The 17,250-nt window shown below is 39.7% G+C and overlaps 1 protein-coding gene across 4 annotated transcripts in view; it reads right to left on the reverse strand.

Moving 5' to 3' along the window:
• Positions 1 to 17,250, reverse strand: part of mid2 (midline 2) — a 77,398-nt gene that overhangs the window by 31,344 nt on the left and 28,804 nt on the right. For 2 of the 4 annotated variants that reach the window (XR_013328532.1, XM_077732135.1), the window contains exons 1-2: positions 10,642 to 10,984; positions 1,191 to 2,083 (exon numbers count right to left, since the gene is read on the reverse strand). Coding sequence is in view for 3 of the 4 variants with exons in the window: in XM_077732135.1 (XP_077588261.1) it covers positions 1,191 to 2,027 (837 nt within the window). In the remaining variant the exon portion in view is untranslated. Of the gene's footprint in view, positions 1 to 1,190; positions 2,084 to 10,641; positions 10,985 to 11,758; positions 11,866 to 12,946; positions 13,030 to 17,250 lie in introns of those variants that run through there. The other 2 variants (XM_077732134.1, XM_077732132.1) reach the window with 2 other exon arrangements.

Raw genomic sequence — 17,250 nt, forward strand, 5'->3', positions numbered from 1 at the left:
TGAAAACCAGATTATACGTTCGGAACTGCTTGCCATTTGAAACAGAGCTAGCTAGGACTTGGGCTGCCTCTGTCCTGGATGTGGAGAAGATGGATGATTTTTAAGCCGTTAAAGTTCAAAGACTTGGCTGCGGGGAGATTTCCAGGGAACCAAGAGAACCAAGCAATAGGAGTGCCAGTTGTGGCTTACTCAATCTAAACTTTGCCCGTTTAAAGAACTAGGTGGCGCTTTTGAGTAGGACTACGTTAACATTGCAGGTGAAATCCAATTTTTGATCTAATCTAATATTTTCGTGCAGTATGAACTATCAAACCATTCAAACGATATGAGGAATCAAAAGGATCTGCAAATGCGTACCCGGATGTGCAAATATATAGCCAGAAGCACAAATGTGTAACCTGAGTCACAAATGGGAAACTCGAGTCACAAATGGAGTCATAATTATAAAACTAAAGTTATAAATGTGTAACATAAGCAGTGCCGCAAAATACTACCAATCTTTTCTACACTCATCTAGACTTGACTATTGAAAACAATTGACAATCATTATAAAATAATATTGAGCTTTATCTTTATACGCATGGCTAGTCAATTCCATATTGAAAAAAAATCTGAAAATAATTTTCTTTACCCACAACAATATAAGATTTCCGACATTTGGTAGCTCGGCATTAGTCAAAAATATGTATCGAAAGTTACAAATGTGTAACTCTAGTATCTCTCTCTTTTTGTTCAAGTCCAATTGAAATACAGTAGCTCCATGTTGGTAGAATCAGGGCCACTTTTTTGCTTCTCTTCTGTTTTTTTTTCCTTTTTCACCCTGACTCAGCAGTCGCTCTCTTTACAGGGAGACTGTGAAAGCTCAGCAGTCACATGGAATGCCAGCTCATCGACTATTATGATGCCGACCTCCCCTCATGCGCACCACCTCTCTTTACTCACCGGTAGCCACCATGCTTGTTTCTCTCTCGTTTATCTTTCTTTCTAATGGAATCCCATAGCACGGCTGTTTAAAATAGCCATGTGGCATCTTAAATCAATAAATGCAATGAAACTCATAGTGTTCCTGAAGCGAAACCAAAACTGTGACCAATGTCTTTGAGGTCAAATAGTAAAAATTGCAAGAAAATGCGAATCGCCAAATTGAGCCTTATCCTAAATAAAACAATGAAAAAGTGAAAAGGACTTACTTTGAGCTTGTCAAAACGTTCGGTGAGCGAAGACACCTGATGCTCCCTGTGCCGCCCTACCAGTTTGCAGAGGGCACAAATGAGTTGGTCATCTACCAGGCAGTACATGTTGACCTTCTCGTTCTCGTGCTCGGGGCAGGTCAGACCCCGCAGGTGGGAGTCGGACACGGGTTCCACCAGTCGGTGACCGGTGAAGGGTTTCTTGTTGGGGTGCGTGGCTCGCAGACAGCGGTCACAGTACGAAACTTCGCACGTGACGCAGGTTTTGACGGCCTCGCGAGGCGGATCTTGCTCGCAGAACTGGCAGCAGACTCGCAGATCCATCTGAGCCCCGAAAGCTGGGCTGTGGTTTGCGTTTGTGTGGTTGACGTGATTGGCGTGATTGGCGTGATTGGCGTGCGGGTGCTGGTGGCTGGAAGTGGCCGGGCTACTCCTGGCGCTGCTGCCGCCTGTGCCGCCGCCGCCACCACCGCCGCCGCCAATCGTTCCGGCTACCGTGCCGCTAATGGTGGCGGTGTGTGGCCGCTGCAGGCGCCGGCTTTCAGTAGGCGAATTGGGGCCGCTGAGGGAGGCCTTTTGAAAGCGGTCGATAATGTTCTGCAGCGTCACATTGCGCTTGAGGCCCTCCAGCCCGCGGTGATTCAGCGTGATGACGTAACGACAGGTGGGGCACTGAAAAGCGGAAACGGACTGGAGCGGCTTGCTGGTTGAGCAGTGCGACACCAAGATGCGGTGGGCGCAATTGAAGCAAAGGCTGTGGGCGCACGGTAAGAGCAGGGGGTCTTCAAACAACTCCAGGCAGATTGGGCAAGTCAGCTCGGACTCCAGTGTTTCCATCTTCAATTAAACCTATCTAAAGGCAACATCAAATCCCTCAGAAGCTGGCCTTTTACCTGTGGAAACAAAAATAACATTCAAGGTCAAACTTTGAACAACAAATGAAAAAATGGAAAAAACAAAAGACTACTTTTGTGAACAATTTGCACCCGGTTAATGATAGGAGCTGTAAATCTAGTCCAGAAATTAGCGTCTGTTTAGCTATCTAGGGAAAGAAAACATCTAAACACCCTCAAAGGTTCGCAGGGGGTGCTGTAACCGATAACTGCTAAATATGAGTAGTAGCCATGTTGCAAGACACACCCAGTCATACTTCAGGACAAGTTCAACGGGTAGATGGTTAGCCTACTGTGCATGTGTTTGGGATGTAGGAGAAAACCGGGGAACCCAAATAAAACCCACTATAAGATGCAAACTCCATACGGCAGCTCGGTTTTGAACTCTTGATAGGATGTGCCCACCACCACCGCCAGAATTCCAAACATTTCTGCTTTTCAAAATTTCTTCTTTTCAATATTTCATTTGCTCTTTTTGAGATTATTCCTATTTTTTTTCTTCATCAACACCCTCTTCTGATGTATTCTAATTTGGTCTTGAATTATTCGCATTGGAGATCCACTCAATAATTGATTAGGCGATGAACTCATGAACCAGTAAGAACTGGCAACATCTGAGATTGAGATAATTGCGAAAAGTATAAATAGAAACACATGAGCCATATTTTTCAAATTAAAGCCCATTTAATTTGGGACCATTTATCTGTCCTGGAAAAATCAATGGCTAAGTTGACTTTTATGTATTCAAACAAGGACAAACATCTGACCCCAGGCACAGATAAACTTTAAAGACACATTTAGCTGTGGCAGTAAAAATGAAACAAGAAAATTGATGTCAGACCTCCTTCCACATACTCTAAATCTGGCGATATTCTCATTTTTCAACTAGGAGGAATTAACCTCGTTGCCTGACCTGTCAGTATGTCCTAAATTGTTATTTACACATGCTTCAACCTGAAAAAGCAGCATCAGGCCATCTGGATGAATAAAAACTAACATTTACGGCTTCTTCCATTCATCAAATGTTAAAAACAACCACAATAACCTGGAAAATACAACATTGCCACATTGTTGAAGGCAAGAGCAATACACAAGGCAAACCAGATTTGTCCACTCTCCAGACATAATTCGATCAGTCACTCAAATCAAATTAATTACCCATCTATTGGCCACTTTTTGGATCTAGTTACTGAAAAATGTTAGGCATCATTTCAAATATGCTTGGGAAACAGTCTACTGAATAAAAATGTTTAATTCCTTAATCAGGTCACTGTTTTAATTCTCCTTTTTCTTTATGTCATTAGCATGTTGCCTGAGATGACATTGTTTGACTGTATTCAGTTGTATTACATTAATTATAACATAAATAAATAGTCAAGTCAACACAAATTTGCATTATTAAAAAAATGGATGAAAATGATATCTGTTACAAATCCATACTTGTGTTAGACTGTAAAAAGTAACTGATTTTATTGCCAATAGTTGGACAACAAATATACGGGAAAAGCAGAAACTATGGAAAGTGCACAAACTTTTAGGTTATTTACCTTTTTTCCCTTCGTCAATAAAAAAAAGGAACTATGTTGGGGTAAACAGAGCAAGCTCATTGGTGAGCAAACAGGAAAAACCGAGCTATAACTTAAATACTGAGGTAGGTAATATTCAGAATGGAATTAATGGCAAAAACAAAAAAAAACTAAAGGAAGGAAAGAAGGGAAAGCCGTACAGCCAATAAAAACAACAAGGATAATACTTTCCTGACCTTTAGACACTGAAGCCATAAAATACTTCCCAAAATAACATAGCCGTGATTATAAAGAAAACACGTCCATATTTCATGATAGACAAAAGCCTTTCCTCACCAAAGTTAACCAAATATTGTCTTAATGGATGAACAATGTCCCGTGGCACAAAAGAAAGAAAAAAGAGACAGAATTAATTGATTTAGCCCCTCTGATTTGATTTGTTTCCTTCTTTTTTTTAATGTTCAAGTCAAGCAAGCGAACAAGTCAGCATTTTGGCTGGTTGGAGCTCAGCGGTGCAACTTAAATGTGACTGCGCTTAACGGAGCATAGTGTTATAATTAACACCCCCCTTTAACACACCATCAGCAGACCCATTAAGCCTCTGCTATGTCACTCTTGGGAAAAAATGCACAAAATGATGGGAGCCACTGCCAAGCAGAGATGCATACACACACACACACACACACACACACATTTATCAGCATACTTATATCTTAATGTCTCTTGTCTGCCATTCTTGTTAAAAAAGAGCTTCAGGGAAAACAACCTTTGAAGCTTTAAGCACAAAACGCCATGTATGCATATTTCTACAGCACTAACATGACATGTTTTATACGTGACTGGACGTTTGGTCGCTGGTATTTTGGTCGCCGGTCAAATGGTGACAGAGAGTTTACTTTTGAAGCCAGCTCTCAAAATTATATTCATGAGAGAGAGTTTAATATCTAAGAGAGAGAGAGTTTAATATCTAAGTACATACTGTTTAATATCTAAGTACTGTTTAATATCTAAGTACATTTGACCGGCGACCAAAAGACCGGAGACCAAACGTCCAAGTTTCATATGGTAGCATATTAAAAGAATATTTCAAATGAAATTATCATTATATATTATTATTAAGTATAATGACATTCAAAGCTTTGCCACAAAGTGCACAAATATCAACACAAAACAAACAAATAAATAATGCTCTCACATCAACGTTTCTCTCATACATAGTCATTAAAAACAGGATTTTACATTCAAGAGTTCATGTGGTAAGCACATACCAAGCGAGCAAGAGGTCAACAGGTCACGTTCCAGGGACTAAGTGCCCCGTGTGTGCCATTTAGACACCTTACTTCATTCTCCAAATTTTGCAGGAGTATAAGTCATCTTTATATGGACGAGCTGCCATAGCCTTGCTGTATGAATGCATTCATTCTGGACAGTGTTAGTAAACATTACTGGGAAAGCAAAACGTGGCATTTCCCTTAACTCGCTCAGCTGAGATTTTAAAACTTTAAGAAGAAGCAGCACATTGTTTCAGTGGAACCTGTGTGGAACTCAAGGCACACTGCTGGGTTCAATTCCAGGCATTTTAGTTCGAGTTTTTCGGTGAGATCGAGTAGGCATTTTCAGATGGAAATTTACCACTGGAATAAAAAAGGGGTCATTGACCATGTTTTTTTTATTTTGATTTAAATGATTTCAAACCAACTATGATTTAACACATCTATGCATATTTGTCTTTAAATTTTCACGTGATGTAAAGCACTTTCAATGGCATCTTACAATACTAAAATGACAGATATCAAACTCAATCATGACTAAAATATATAAATAAAAAGGGCACAATGTTGCTTTAATGCCTTATACCGTTTCCTATTACTTTCCATAAAAATGCAAATATATTCCACGTGTGCGTGAAAAAAGCAATCTATGAAAAGTGAATGGTATTCCAAGCTGTCAATAATATTTATTCCAGTGAGTAATTGCAAACGCGGACCACCTCCCCACGCATAAATGCTCACATTCCCTTTCTGCAGTGAAATTGATTATATATTTCTGGGTTAAGCAGATAATAACAGCACATAAATCTGCGCTAAAATGAGTCGGACAGGTAATCTATGAGGTATATCTTCATGCCTCATGCCTCGAGCAACAGATTAGTTTAGTAAACGTGTCAATATAGACTGTATGTTCCATAATTTACCCGGAAAAAAGCCGGTGACAGTGATTTAGGGTGCTTTCGCTTGTTAGGCTGACAGAAAAAGTATGGACGAAACATTGGTTGGCTGGATTTGTCTCAGATGGATTCTCAAAGAAACTTAAAGACTCATTTCAGGGGATGTTTTCAAGATGAGAATGGACTTTATTTATATTTCAAGCACCACCTTGAGACGCAAATATGTTCCTGCCCTCTGTCTGGTGCTACAGTCTGGCATTTTGCTATTTTTACCGCACTTATGTTCGGCATTTCCTTTGACTTGGGGGGGATTTGAGTGTGAGCTATTGTCTTTTCGTAGTTGCTCTTTGATTGAGTTTGTCGTTCTCTATAGTGTTAGGGGAGAATTGGGAGAATTTAAACCCGCGTGGGGAAAATGAAAGCCCGGAAATGAACTTTTTTTTACCCCGAGTCACACAGACGATAGAATGCGCACAATCAGTTTAACTTTCATGGAAGACTGTCAAATTGGCAGCATTTCAGGCTTTTTGTTGTTGGCGCTACAACGCTGGACAAAAGTGATGAGCTGAGAAAAATTCTGGCTGTGTACAGCGTTCAAGAGCAACACAGAATAGACAATGCTCACAAAAACAGAAGACGACAAGGTAACAGCACACAAGCAACATAAACACAGGTTAGTACACACATGGACTTAAAACACCACCATCTGATCAAAAAAATTGAATTTAGACATCAGAAAATCAAATAGATGTTGTTACTGCAAGTAAATCTGTGCTTTCTGTAGAAAATGTGGATAAAGTGTGGCCAATAAACGCTGTTTCAAGGTTGAATTTTGTTTATGCATTATTCTATCGAGATAAATATTTTTTTAAATGAGTGTAACATGAAATACAAACAATGTTGTTTATGATGTTCAACTTGTCATAATTTCTAATTAATCAGCTCTGCTAACTAATCTTAGGTTAAAATACAGAAAAAAATAGACTTTTTGATGATACTGTTTTACTTTATGGGACTAGGCATTCAAACTTGTATTTTGTATGACATCGTGATCCATTCACACTGGAAAATCAGTCTGGTTTTCTTTGACATCCATTTAGAGGGAAATTATGATATGTGGAGTACTACAAACAATCAAATATACGTTTGAGGTTTGGCTTTAGCCTCCGCGAAATGCCACCCAATAAAATCAATAGGATTATTATTTAGTTATGAGAAGTCATGACTGAGCGCATGAAAGGTTTCTCCTAAAAGTGCCAATATGAACTTGTGTAGACTGTTTGGGTCAAAGTCCTCACATTATTTTACGAGGACGACACACACATTCCTTTCCTTGGCATAGTCAATGGACTTTACATTTTTTTTTATCTATGATCTAATCCAGGCTAAATGTTGCACCCCATTGTTACGCTCCACCAATTTCTATTATCACAAAGACAGAAAAAGGGGGCAAGTCAGTTGTTTGGCTGCTAATCCAGCAGTTGGGTTAGACATAATGCCAAACATTTGTGTAGCTTCAGGGACAGGGAATGTTCCACTTCATACTGGACCAACACTGTCATGTTACATGTCGCACTCTCATAGCGGAACAAAACAGCATCATTACAATTAGTTGTGCAAATAGGCTTTGTTTTGTACATGATATGGCACGAGTAACATTTTGTGAATCCCCCAAGGCTGCTCCCTTTTCGTGTTTTGCCCATCTTTCCATTTTCCACCTTCATATAGCTACAATTTTCCATCTTTTGTGTCGCTCTATTTTTATCACAACGTCACCACAGGCCGAGGCTGATATCAACATTATCGGTAATGTGCGCTGAAAGCTTTCCATAAAACTTGTCCGTCTATGTCACATTTCTATTCACCTTGATAGTTCACATTGCTACTGAAAATTCTTATTTTGATCAAATAAAAACATTTAGACAATAAGTATATTTTTGAATTAAGGCAAGCTCCCCTCGTCAAACTCTCAACATAAACTAGGATTTCAAAGTATGTTCCTTATGTGTCAAAGTACAAATCTTTTCCATTATTGACAGTTTTCGCCATAAATACACCCAAATTTGCCAGGACGCTCACTATTTCCCAGCATAATCTCCTTAAATACAATTGACCAGATGATAAAATCTTCTAAATAAAGCCTTCCAACCAAATTAAATTGATTCTCCGCTCCCATTGGAGAATGATGGATCAGGTATGGCAGAGCACATTAATGTATCCATGTTTATGGTGTTGTCTTCATGCATAAATCAGTCATCAGAACCAACAAATAAAAAAAAATGATGTGAAATCTAGTGTATGGAAAATAGGACAAGACCAATGCCTTACAGCTCTGCTATGAACTGGTTTTAGCTTTAAAAAGCCACACGTATACGCTAATCGTTTTTACATTCCATGAAGTGAGGAGGCTTAGTCACTCCTTGGCCACACCCCTCGTCAAATCAAGCTTCTGAAACATCTTTGCCCTCTTTAGGGTGGGGAACGCTTGGAAGTGTTTGTGTGTATTCTAGATGGCGCTTGTTGACATGATGCAGGGGTTGGGCCTGATCCTTCGCTGCCGGTGCCAGCACGTTGGATCATGGGAAACATATGCAGCCCCGGAGGAGCGTACGCAAGCAGCTGGCAACTAAGTGAGTGGTGGAGGTCAGGTCCCTCTTCATCCACAGCTGCTGCTTCTGCTAGACTGAGTTGGGGGAAACAACGCTCACATTTTCCTGCCTGGGTTTATTCGTAGGACTGAGCGTGGACTTATACAAGTGAGCCTATGTTCCACTGAAAATGGAAAAAATATGTCTTGGCTGTTTATTTCATTGGCAGAATTTGGAGGGATGCTTTAATAAAAGTTGTAGCGGGTAGATGATGAAACTTCAAATAAAAAAATTTGAATCTTGAATTAAAAAACTACATTCTAAATACATTATGCTTGTGCAGAGGCACAATTAGTTTGCAGTGGTTGGAGTGTGGTGAGTAGGAAGAAAGAGCATTGCAAAAGTATTAGATATGTAAACTTATTTTGGTTTTTAGGCCAAGAGAAAAGGTATATAAATATGAATCACACTTGAATATTAGTCAAAGGGCCAGACAAAAAAAATGAAGTGTGATTTATAGTCCATTAAATATGGCAATTGTGATTCATAGTTGAACTTCACTGTGATGATGTAAATATCTAGCAGACACAGCAATGTGGATTACCAATTCTTGAATTGCCACTGGTTACCAGCAGTTTCGTTAGGGTCAACGTTTAATTGGCCCATAAGAATTTCAGCACTAAAGACAGCCGCACCCACTACAATGTTTAAATTAGTAACTAAGGCATCAAGTGGCCCTAGGCAGCGTGTTGTAAGAAACACTAAGATAGATGGACACACAGCAGCAGCAACTACAGTGGCGCCTTGAGACACCAGAGAACCGATTTAAGACTTTTTCCAAGCCGCAAGCGGTCATTCCGCCGTTTTAACACTCTGACAAGAGCCGTTCAGTGGCAGCCAGCTCAACTAAACCACTTCACAAGCTGCAGTTTGCTAGATAGTTAGCAATTCTTCCAAAACAAGAGCTTCATGCTGTCTATTTTCATCTCCAAGTTAAAGTTTGCTGCTAAACTGACCATAACGCAAAGAAATGCATACAGTGTTGTAACAAATACTTACAAAAATACATTTTATCGTGATAGTAACAACCAGAACAAAAACCAAAGACAAGTTAAAGAATAACAGTGATGCGTTTTTGGAGCAGATACATATTCGAACGCCAATGGTGGCAAAATATAGACAACACAGGAAGTCTTATCATATATGAAAAATGACTCATACAAATTTATCTGGCATGCCCCCAAAAAAGAAGACCAGGATAAGGGAATAATTTCCAGGTCATCTAAAGTCACCACCATGTTAAAGACTCATGATTTTAATCATCCCATCAATACCAAGTGACAGAAAAAGACCACTACCATAGGAAAAAGACAAAGAATTAGGAGAAATAAACACTGGATCAACTACCTGCTAATATTTTATCTCATTAAACCTCCTGTCCCTGAATCTCAGTGTGTACGAGCCCTTATCCAGTCTACTGAGCTCACAAAGATCACAGAGCATCGTGCAATTTAATGCTCACAACATTTGGCACTGCGGGAGCTCATATACAATCGGCACACTGTTGGTTCAACCTCTGCAAAAGATCGGACATTTTTATCACCACCATGTAGGAGGCAAGTAAGATTTTTTTTTACCAATAAGTGGAAGTTAGTTTTCAATGTTGAGGTCAAAGCATTAAATGTCAACTCAGTCTTTAAAAAAATCCATAAGCAATAAGGTATTACTACCAACAGGAAAATATATTTATATATATAAAACAGATCAGCAGGAGACAAAGTCAACCCGAGCATCTTCTTGAATGCTGACTCCCTATCAACCAAACCTCAGCCTCAAAGAAATGTTACTCTAGGATAATCCTTAAGAACAAATAATTCTATTTATACAACCATAGTTTGCAAATCTTTTCTTGGCATAGATGATGATAGTTTTCCAGCCTGAAAGCATTAGACAAGTCCAGACAGCGATTCAATTACACAACCTCATACTGATGAAAGCCGAATTTCAATGATAGGGAATTGCATCCTGAATGTCACAAATACATATAATTATGAATAAAACTCTTTCAAAAGCCTGTCTCATGAAATCAATTCATCCATTAATGACGCGTGGCTACCCATATCATATAATGATGACAAAAAAAAACTAGAACAAGCAAAATAAGCATTATGCAGCAATTTCCTTAGGTTTAAACTCCTAAATCATCCATTTCCTAGATACATGAAATCTATCGACTGAGGTTAAAACGTCAAGAAGCGCCCTCGAATGAACACCTACCAGCCGGACATTTGAGACGCGCTGGTCGGCTGTCATTGTGGATCTGCGGTGGGAACAAGTTAAGACGGAAGCGCGGAACGGCTGGAAGAGAAGCGCTCAACGCAAGAAGGCAAGCGGCGAATCCCGACTCCGGCTCGGGCAAGCGTTTGACGACTTCTTCGCGGCGATCAAGCTGAAATCGAGCACAAGTCGACCTGAAACATGGAATACCCGAACCTCCCCCGCTGCAGTGTGCGTTCAAGTGGCTCAATATTCCAACTCGGGAAGTCTACGGCTCAACTTCTTCACAGGGAGCAGCAAGAGAATGAGTGAGTGGGTGGGTGAGTGAGTGAGTGAGTGAGTGACTTCCAGCGAGAGAAATGTGTCGCTTTCAGAGTACGTAGCTCCTCCCACAAAGCATAAATCACCAGATCCGATCAATCTTAGTCCATAACTGGTCCAGTTCTACCTGTCTTCGACTTATACTTATTCCACGATCAACTCTAACTGTCAGTGGTGTCAAAGATGTGGAACGCGGGCCGCAAGTGGTCCGCCAGGGTCTTCCAAACCGGCCCACGGGCTGTTTCTTCTACCTTACACTTTGAAGCTCATTTATGTGCCACATACAACATTCAATGCTTCAATTGTACTACTTATACTTATTCCTTTATCGACTCTAACATAATGGTGTCAAACATGAGGACCCCGGGCCAGAAGTGGCCCTCCAGGGGGGTTCTGCTCCGGCCCGTGGGCTGGTTCTACCTGACGGTCTCTTTGTAGCTCATTCAAACACCACATGAATCAGTAAACATGACATTCTGCTACCTATTTCTACCTATAGTTATTTTACTTTAAACTCAAACTAAAAAGGGTGTCAAACATGAGGACCCCGGGCTGGAAGTGGTCCGTCAGGGGGTCTGATCCGGCCCACGGGCTGTATCTACCTAACAGTCACTTTGCAGCTCATTCATCATGAAATATTTCCAATTTTTTTTCGAGAAGGGAGCCGAAAAAGCACATTTGTGAGTGAAATGATCAATTGCATGCACTACTGCATTTTGCTGAATTATCTACCTGTAATCACATTCATTCATTCCATATCATCTTTGTAAAGACGTGATTTATATGTCATTCTTACCTTTGCTGCCGTGTGCTGCCTGGACTGCAGAGGCTATTAGAATCTTGAGGGAAATATTTCGGTGTGGCAAATTTTCCACAGACTGCCTTTTCTGTACTTTACAGCACCTGCAGAGTTAGAAAGGTGGACTGAACATTCCTTCCGAGAGACACTGGGGTTTTATAGATTGTAAAAGGCAAGTTGAAAGGACGAGCAGAGAAGGGATCATTTCCAACTACACAACTGCTCATCTCATGTCAAAAAAAAAGAATCAGCAGGCCTCTAACCACATGGGTCCGAGGCAATGTCCTGAATTCATTTCAAATCACAACAAAGCTTCCGCAAAATGTGTCTTGTCTTCAGCTGGGTGACAGGCTGTCAAACAAGCAGGTGCGTGTGTGGTAAAGGCCCCCAAGCAACACTACTCGCTTACTTCGGCACAGTTTAAACCATACTTAGTACATGGGAACTTGTTTCTCAATGACGCCCAAGAGGCACAATTGTGAGAGCATTAAGTTGTGCGGCTTTTTTTCCAAATATACCAGCTTTCTCTCAGATACTAAAAGTATATTTAGCATGAGTGTAAATATTGCCAGTCAATCTGTACACGTGTCAGTACTCCACAAGTAACACAAAATTAATTAGAATCAGTCAAATGGAGTGGTTTCAGATTAAACATGACTTAAAATAGGACAAAATGCATTGACAATGAAAGGATGGAGAGTTATAGTACTTTTGAATGTAGAGGTGGATCAGATGATATGATCTGTGAATGGATATTTGGGATACTTTCCTTAGAAAACATTTGTTTATAAAGTTAAGTTTGTTTTTCATTTGTTTTATTTCAACTTGAATATGTTAAGCTACCTGCCCCTACAGTACATCTTGTCCTTGCGAGCGTGTACATTTAAAATTGGACTATAAATACTTCCGAAACTTCAGCCCGAATATAGCCGAGACTTTAAAATGTTTGTTTACTCCTCTTCAATACATGCAGCACTTTAATAATGTTTGTTTGCTCGGGGACCGTGCGAGAAAAGGTTGGGCTACAGCTGACAACGATTTAGCAGACGCCTTCGCCGCTGGGATTGGACCTTATATAAAAGTGGAGGAATGTTCAGGAGCCGCAAGGACATAAACCATGATTAAAACCTGAAATCAACACAAGTTTGCTCCGTGTGCTGCCAACTTTTATACACTTCTTCTCACCTTAGTGCAACAAATGTTACTTGTAGCATCCACCTCCAGTTGAATGTAGAGCCATCATGGCGGGAAGGACAAAGTCATCCATCCTGTGGATAGAGGAGTACATTCCAAATCAATTCCATGCCTTGACTGACTCAAAATACCACGACAGTGGACTTGCTGCCATTACGTAAACAGGCTGAATTGAAAGCCCGGGAGTGGACGGCATGATGAATTGTTGCGATGGGACACAGATACGAAGACGGAACGAGACCACTGAGGATGCTGACGGCAAACAAAGTGGCCGTTGGGGACGAGAACTCATACTGTTGCCCGTGCAGGGCCATAGATCAACCTTTCACATTAACGGCAGAACCGACCTGCTCACTACAACGCACAAATGATGCATACTCGCATGACAAATGACCAAATGGGAGTGTTGAGAGGAAATGCATGATGTCTTCCTGTTTCCTCCCAAGCAACAAACAGCTCATCTCAAATGCATTGTATGGCAGAAGCCCATCAATACACAGTTGGTGTCCTCGAAAGGATGTCTGAGGACAAAAAAAAGAAATTGATCCCATGCTCTGCTCAACTCTTTTATTCCATTCTTGTTGTATTTCTATCTTCTTGTACTGAATGCAGTGTGTTATGATTCAACGGTAATCCAGAGGCTATGTGTTGATATTTTTTTTCCGACTCGGTTTCAAGGTCGTCCACCAAAAAAAGGCAGGTTTATATTTTTATTTTGCTTTGTTTTCATCTGGCAGGATGTTTGGGTAAAAAAAGGCCTATCTATACGATGTATATTGCATTTCTTTGGAGATGGGCTAGTCCAGGGGTGGGCAAACCTTAGGCCCGGGGGCCACATTGACTTTAAAAATTTGACAGATGGGCCGGGTCAGCACAAGATGCGATACATTTAAAAAAGTGCATCTGTTAAGAAGTACATATGAAACATAAACAGAAAAAAGGGCTAAAGTATTAACATACTCATCACTCATCATTAAAGTAAAAACGTATAAAGTACAGTAAAAAGGAATGTATTAGGAAATATTAAAATGTCATTTTAAAAAAGATAAAGAGGCTGTAAAACACGAAAAACAAATAAAACTGGACAGAGCTATTGGCACTGGCTTCCGTGTGACGGCGCCATCTTGGGGAAAAAATATATTTGGACAACCTCAGTGGGCCGGATTAAAACGCCTCATGGGCCGGTTGTGGCCCGCGGGCCGTAGTTTGCCCATGTCTGGTCTAGTCCCAGTTGCAATATTTTTTTTCCACACCAAAAATAAATTATAAATGCATTTTCCCTCTATCTTTTATCACTTCTTGTGAGTTCAATTACCATGATTATTGAAAACATTCAATGGCCTTTGAATTTGGAATGCCTACGCGTACGTGTCTTTTTTTTGCAAGTGTCTGCATTTGTACCTGTAATTATAATTATGATTGCAATACTAATTCTCACAGTAGCCATGCTAATTCAAATGCTGGGTTTACAAAAGTATGCAGCTTTAGAAACCATTACTGGTTGCAAATTTAAATCTCATGAACAAAAGTAAAGATTTTCCTGAGAAAAAAAAGAATCTTTGGAAACTAAAGTTTATTTCTAAACTTAAAAAAATATAACACCAATTTTGGAGGCAGGTAAAGTGTAATGAGCATCGAAGTGAATAAGGCTCAAATCATTATGCGAATCTGACCTTCAAATTTCAGATAGAATCAAGCTTGCAGGGTTTTTTGCTTTGATTTTTTTTATGATTACGAAAGTTGAAAAAGGCAACTCATTACATATATTCAAATCTACTAGTTATAATCTGTACAAATAATGGCAATTCGATGTCAAATGTGATTGAAAATGTGCAGCGCTCATGGGTAGAACGGTGGATTAGTGGTTCGGACGACCGCTTTGCAGTTCTGAGATCGAGGGTTAAATCCCAGACTTATGTGGAGTTTGCCTCAACCATAATCTCCAAATGTTCCAATAAGGGATTTCAAAGGGGAATTAACATGCAGCAATCATAAACAGTTTGACATACAGATTTCTAATTTATGAACGATAAAAGATTAATTGAGTCAGGCACACAATCTGTGACAAGAATTGCATTCCCACGTCTCATGACAAGAAAATATTATGTCCACGTGACAGGCTATCCTTTTTGACAAGTCAAAACTCTTTCAAATGAATCCAGAATCAAAGAGCGCTTTGAAAACGGGCTTCCGTTAGCGCGGCATTGGAATTTTTTTCTGCTCGAGTTGCAAGTGGATTTGGGAATACGCTTCTTGCTGTCAGCTGTCATAAACTGTTGGTTCGCACGAGCTGCTTTTATGCTCCAATCATGCTGGAAGATAAATCCTGGTTTTACACCAAGGCCTGCTGGAACCAGTGTATATCAAAATTATGGCTGTGTGTGGGAAATTCTGCTTCACCAAAAAAACAAAGAACCTGAAGCCTTGACTTGTTATTGTCCACAGAGATTTAAAAGAATAGAAACAAACGCAGTAAAATAAGTGTAAGAGAATAAGTTTGTGGGGTTTTCATGTTGCCTAACAATTAACTACCGTATGTTATTTATATATTAGTTTTTACCGGGATTGTGCTAATGTCTATCCCTAAAGAGAAGCACTTGGAGTGAATGGTATATTAATTTTATTGTTTTAAGCCTAAATGATGCTGCTACCTGCATGCATGTATGTAAAAAAAAAAAAAAATAATAATATATATATATATATATATATATATATATATATATATATATATATATATATATATATATATATATATATATATATATATATTAATATTACACTTTTAAAAGAAGAGAAGTAGAGAGAAAACTGAGAAGTAGCAAATGCAGATGTGTTCCAATCACCTTGAAAATTGGCATAGCATCGTACATTATATTGTATTAAAATGAGGTCAGATTAGCAAATATCATTGCCCAAATAATCGATACCCTATCTGAAATTTCCGTTTTTACACCGACTAATTAAAGCACATTAATGCCGGGTCTGTTTGTGAACAAAGCATGTTCTTTTTCGTCCAGCGTGCATGCGACGCCAATGTTGACGCATAAACCCAGAGAGGGGGAGACTGGAGACATGAAAAGGACGAAGCAGTAGAAGAGGAAATGTGGGTCAGACTAAGAGACAGAAAAAGCTCAATGCAAATCAGAATGTGTAAACATGTACAGGCTTAATCTCATTATCCCCCTTTCTCCCGAGTCTGTGATCAGATGCTCGATTGAAGCCGGAGAAAAGGAAAGCAGCGGCAAGTGGGGATGGATGGAAAATAGTAGACGCATGAAAAGGCGGCGTCTGGGTTTAAAAAGCTCAAATAAAGCGCAGACACGTGGCAATTTCCAGGCCGTACAATGTTGTAAGCCCAGCTAATTACACGCTGCTTGACAAAGGTTAGACGTTAGTGAAGTTCATATCGTCACGCCAATGTATATTTTGTACTCGTGAACAATTGAGTGCTGAGTTGTAGTTCTTCTTTGTCTATATTTCTGCCCGGACTGTCTTCAAGTCTAAGCACAGTTTTGCACAGAGGATCTATAAGCGAGACTCAATGAAATACTGTCACTGCACTCAAGGTAAAATGCTATAACACTTCCAGATGCAAATCAATAAAAAATGTTCTCAAACTTTTCCTTCAGGCGTAGCACTGCAAATTTTCTACTTTGCACTTTTATACTTACAACAGAAAAACACCATCACTACCTCACTTCCTTTTAAATGTATATAAATATACAATTCATATGTCAACTCTATGGTCTAGCTTGAAATCCCACTATTCTTGCATAATGACAATAAAGCCATTCAATTCAATTCCTGGTTAATCAATTGCTTTTCCATTTTAGCAAGGATAAATACCACCCTTCAACATGCACCTCCACCCTTGATTCCACAATGCACAAAACAACATGGCGACGTTATTTAAACGATCAAAAAATGTGAAGATTTTTTTTTAAAAACCACATCCTTAAGAGCCACTCAAATGGAGATATATATATATTTTTTTTCACCAAAAAACCCTCGTCACCTATTAGAACAATTGATGTGGGCTATTTAGAAAAGTGATGCGATACCATAGTACTCCTCTGAGGGTAGTTGCAGCTGTTGCTAACTCAATCCAATAGGAGCAGGCACTAATTGTAAATATCTTACAGCACGACGCCGAGGCGCCTATACAACATTGCTGACTTTTCACAGAGGGCCTCATTGAAGTAACACTTGAATGTGGGAAAAATCGCTTCATTTGGAAGCATCGGTATACGTGATCAAACAGGTCCTGCTGAGCGATTGGGCTCTGATAGAGTCTG

Source organism: Stigmatopora nigra, chromosome 14 (genome assembly GCF_051989575.1).
Source record: "Stigmatopora nigra isolate UIUO_SnigA chromosome 14, RoL_Snig_1.1, whole genome shotgun sequence".
Taxonomy (NCBI): Eukaryota; Metazoa; Chordata; class Actinopteri; order Syngnathiformes; family Syngnathidae; genus Stigmatopora; species Stigmatopora nigra.